Source organism: Pygoscelis adeliae, unplaced genomic scaffold (assembly GCF_000699105.1).
Source record: "Pygoscelis adeliae isolate BGI_AS28 unplaced genomic scaffold, ASM69910v1 Scaffold22, whole genome shotgun sequence".
NCBI classification, from domain to species: Eukaryota; Metazoa; Chordata; class Aves; order Sphenisciformes; family Spheniscidae; genus Pygoscelis; species Pygoscelis adeliae.
In genome coordinates, this window is record NW_008824350.1 from 2,524,152 (window position 1) to 2,529,255 (window position 5,104).

At 43.1% G+C, this 5,104-nt stretch overlaps 1 protein-coding gene across 1 annotated transcript in view; it reads left to right on the plus strand.

Moving 5' to 3' along the window:
* LOC103912809 (cytosolic phospholipase A2 epsilon-like) overlaps positions 1 to 5,104 on the plus strand; it is a 38,119-nt gene that overhangs the window by 17,911 nt on the left and 15,104 nt on the right. The window contains exons 4-6 of the mRNA XM_009319216.1: positions 2,609 to 2,740; positions 3,853 to 3,893; positions 4,342 to 4,384. Of these exons, the coding sequence (XP_009317491.1) occupies positions 2,609 to 2,740; positions 3,853 to 3,893; positions 4,342 to 4,384 (216 nt within the window). The remainder of the gene's footprint in view (positions 1 to 2,608; positions 2,741 to 3,852; positions 3,894 to 4,341; positions 4,385 to 5,104) is intronic.

The following is a 5,104-nucleotide window of genomic DNA, read 5'->3' on the forward strand; positions in this document are numbered from 1 at the left end:
CCTACAAATCTAAAAAAATTCCGACTTCTTTTGAAATACTGGTGAGGCACAATTTCACTGAGCTCTGAAGGTTTAGCAGGGAGGTGAAAGGCAAGGTAAAAACATTGCTGCATGGGAACAAACACCCACTGATCTGCAACTCTTGCACCAGAACACCTACTCCTTGCAATGGTTTGTGGCTGATAGGTCTTTAAAAATTGCGATACCACATGTAACAGCTGAAAAAAATATCTTGGCCACAGGAAGCTGCTTGAACTAGTTCTTCATGGAGTAGTATTTGGGAAGACTTTACGTTTACTTTGCAGTAAGTTTGCAGCAGGAGGCAAGACATGTGGCATTAGCTCCAATAATTTTCAGTATGTGGCAACAGCAGCGTGGCAGTGGTCACTGTGGCTTCAGTGTGGGCTGCACAAAACGTGTCCTGGGGATTTGGGACAACCAAAGTGCTCTGGCATGTCTGTCACTGCTGTCTCACCACTGTCTAGGCTCAACAGACTAAGTTAAGGCTCTCACAGGTTTCTCCGCATACACTGCAATTGCTCTGCTCGTTACCCTCTGAGCAGAGCCAGAGTCTCCTGATCTGGTTACTTTCTCCTCATCTGTCTTGTGTATAGTTGAGATATTCATCTTGCCAAATCATGGGAGCCAGAGCTCAGTAAAATCATATAATACACTGCCACAGAAAAACTTGTTTGGGTATGTCGGGCTGGTTCCCATCAGGAACGGGACATCAAAACGGGCATCTGTTTTGATGAACATTCTGGCAAAGCACAGTTGGCAAGGAAGGGCTTCCCGGGTTGGTGCTGTGGGCAGCGCTCCCCTGTCTGCAGGAGGGCCACTGTGCCTGGATCTGGCGGCGTGCAGCCCCACCAAAGGCTGGCTCTGCTCAGCGCCTGGCTCCCAGCGATGCTGCCCTCATAACCTCTGTCAGGAGCGGATAGAAACGGTGAACTGCACCTGGGAGCCCTGGCTGCTTCCCACACAGCATCCCAGCAGTGCAGCCGAAGATCTCCCTTAGCCAGCCAGCACCCTGTGCATGCTGCTCCTGGCTAGTTGGGAGTAACTGAGGGACTTCAAACCAGTCTGTGGCTAAGAAAACGTCAGCCATTTTACTCAAATAAGGACAGTCTGTTACAGTATCACAGCTAGGAAAACTGACCTGCTCTTCAGTGTAAGTCTTCCTTCTACAAACTGCAAACTATTGCTTTTAAGCATATCCCCTCCATTACCTTCTGTAATCCTTTACAGGTTATTTATGGCTGGCCTATAAACCTAACTGCTGTAGCTGCTTTTCTCTGCCTCTTGTCGGTATGTTTCTCTTAGCAAGCGTTTTGGGCAGAAACCCACTGCTGACCCTGTCAGCCCCCAACAGAATTGTTTTTCTGTCTGAAGCACAGTGTGATGCATTTATGTATATGGCCTTAAAGGGCAGCAGCCTTTCTGTCTTCTGCCAGCAAACTGCAAATTCAAGTTCACTACAGCTTGCCATCTCTCACCTACCAGTTTCTTACAGAAATGATAGATGTCAAAATTGAATACTTGGATTCTGGATCATCTTCCTTTCAGTATATTTGTATATTAAATTGCCTATCAAATTTAGTTACGGACCTTCCTGTGACTCACTATGAACTTTTAAGGCAGCAAAGCTCATGTGCTTACTCTTTTTTGTATATGTGTTTGTGTGTGAGACCACATGTCTGTGTGTCTTTAATAAGCATAGAACATCTTAGCAAATTTCAGTTAAATCTGATGGATAAGTAGGAATCTCTGAGATAAGTGGTCCCTGTAATTTACATGAAAATGAGCTGCTGAATATATGGAGAGAGGACTGAATTATTTCCCCACTGAGAAAACAGCCATTAATGTTAATTTGCTCAGCACTCTTCGAGGCATCTCTGAGCCAGCCCATGTGCAGCTACCAACCAGGCATAGCAGGGGCTGTTTCCCCTCCTGTCCACCCAAACAGGCAGGTGACAGAGGAGGGAGAGGAGGAGATTTGTGCAGTGGGAGGAAGGAAGAGGAGATTGAAAGGTGTAGGATGTAATCTGATGGAAATAGGCCTTTGTTCTGCTGCTTTCTGTGCATTTTGTCACCAATTTAACAAAAACATATCAGTTTCTGTAGATTCCATGGTAATTATCTCCATGTGATCTGTTTAATAATTTACAGGATATAATTATGCAACCATGCAGTAGTTATATGGTGCTTCCTTAACATATTTTAATCACTGCTTATATCCAAGGATTTTTTTTTTCCACCAATAGCAATAAAGTCCTGACCACTAGATGGTTTTCTTCAATTCAGGGAAAAGTGGTGACCTCAAACCAAATTAGAGGTCAAACATGTTTTTCAATGTGGGAGTTACATATTCAATGATTCAACTAGCATTTGTCATTTACATTACTCTGCAGGGGAAAATCAGCCACAAACCCAAGTACGTTAGGTTCAGAATATCTTTCTTCAGCTCTGTGTGGATGAAAAGGTTGCGCATGCCCTCTCACTTCTTCCCATCCTTTCTCTGTCTTCCTTAACATGCTGAGCACGTCATCTTGTGCCTCCGTAAGGTCTCAAAATAGAGATGTTCCTAATCCTGTACCTCTGTTCACAGAATATTCTTGAGCTGAAAGTCTATGATGAAAATGCAATCACTAAAGATGACCTCCTCTTCACTGTCCTCTTTGATGTTGCTAAAATCCAGCTCGGAGAAACTGTTCGCTTGACTTTCCAGCTAAATCCGAAGGTGAGGAGTAAAACTGCCTTGCCCACAGGAAGGAAATACATTTTTGGTATTACCTCCTAAATAACTTCTTGTAAAGCAATTGTAGGTGGGAGGGTTTATTTCCTATTGGTTTGCACTTCCTGTATCCTGTAAAATACCTTCCAAACCTTGTTCAGCAAAGCGGACAAGGTTTACCTCCCTACCTTGGACATAATCCTGAAGGTTTTTACTAGCTCCTCAAACCTTATAGTAGGGTTTTTCTGACACCAGAGCTCCCTTTTTCTCTCTTTCTTGACCCTGTTACTCAAATAGGTTTTGCTGGAGATAAAAGACTTCATTACCATTACACAAAGTTTCTCTATGAGAATTTATTTTCCTGGGACCCGCACTTGTGAGTTTGGACATACTCTGGCACAGATGTTGGAGTATTCACTTAAAAACTGATGCCCTGCCCTATAATTCTTTTGTGTATACCTGAATATAACACAAAGATCCATGCTGAGGTGCTAAAACCCGTTGATGGCCAACTACTGTAACTATCTTTTTACTTCAGTGTGCCTGAACTCATACATGATGACTTCAGCATGGGATATGGATGTCCAATTTAGATACTTTTATAGATATGCTGTTTCACTGAATTTTCTTATAGGGTATGTATTGGTATTCAGCTCTATGGTGATATCGACAGGCAGTCTATTGACTTGTCTTGTGACTGGTGAATGTATTGTCCGTGTTACAGGAGTCCTTTCGATCAGAAGAATTGAGAATGCCATCTGTTATCCAACGGTATCAGTCTTCTGATAATGTTATCTAGAAAAAACAAGGCTTTAGACAGTTTTAAGCCAACAGTTACTGCAGGCTTAGGACTGGGGATTGCCTGTGTGGCCATTTTACTCTGCCTTACCATTGAATGGACAAGTGCAGTCAGCCTGAGGACTGATGGTTAACGAAGGACAGAGAACACTTTCCAAAATCACTCTAACTCGATTGTTTTCACTCATCTAAGCATACCCTAGAGCAGGAGGGAAATTTGGTTTTAAGAGCTGTTTCAGCAGATAGAGTAATCATTGACAACCATAACTAGTGAGAAAGAAAATGAATTCAAATGCTTATAATGAATTAATCTTTTACAGACACAAGAGATGCTGGACGTTGAGTTTGCATCAGAGAGCATGTGAGTAAAACCCATACAGGACTGAAGAACTGTACTTTGCAAAAGCAAGCAGTCAAACACATGGTACCATTTAGTATAATGTAGTTTAAAATGCTCAGCATCACAGCAGCAGCTGGTGTTTATCAAGTTAGTTGCATATTGGCTAAAACATTGTGTTCCTTATCTACCACGAATCATCCTGGATACTAATTTATCCCATTATTTTCTGGAAGAGGGAGAAGGATAATAAGAACTGCAGCCACTGTGCTTATTACTACTATTGTTTACTATTATGACTAAAAAATAAGGAAGCCACATTTCAGATGTCTCCCAAAATTAAAAATCAGTGACATATTTGAGACTATGCTGGACATGGCAACCATTAAAGAAAGTGTTATTCCTTGGTGTTCATTTAAGGATGTATTTAGGTCATATTAGTTCTGATTGCATTTTTTTTCCTCTCTTTCAGTCCAGTGCCTCCTGAAAAGCTTGTCACTAATGGTGTATTAGTGGTAATTTTAAACTATTTCTCTTCTATGTTCATTTTCGTTGTATCAGAAATAGTGTGGCCAGCAGGAGTAGGGAAGTGATTTTCTCCCTGTACTTGGCACTGGTGAGGCTGCACCTCAAATACCGTGTTCAGTTTTGGGCCCCTCACTACAAGAAAGACATTGAGGTGCTGGAGCGTGTCCAAAGAAGGGCAACGAAGCTGGTGAAGGGTCTAGAGCACAAGGAGCAGCTGAGGGAGCTGGGGTTGTTTAGCCTGGAGAAAAGGAGACTGAGGGGAGACCTCATTGCTCTCTACAACTACCTGAAGGGAGGTTGTAGTGAGGTGGGTGTCGGTAAGTAACAAGTGATAGGACAAGAGGAAATGGCCTCAAGTTGCACCAGGGGAGGTTTAGATTGGATGTTAGGAAAAATTTCTTCACCGAAAGGGTTGTCAAGCATTGGAACAGGTTGCCCAGGGAACTGGTGGAGTCACCATCCCTGGAGGTATTTAAAAGATGTGTAGATGTGATGCTTAGGGACATGGCTTAGCGGTGGACTTGGCAGTGCTAGGTTAACGGTTGGACTTGATCTTAAAGGTCTTTTCCAACCTAAACAAGTCTATGATTCTATGATACATGCTAGTGATGGGAGTGGTGAATATGGCAGGTGCCCCAACACCTCGCTGCAGGCAGGGCTGAAGGGGAGGGAGATAGGGGGTTGGACACTTGGCAGCCATCCTGTTG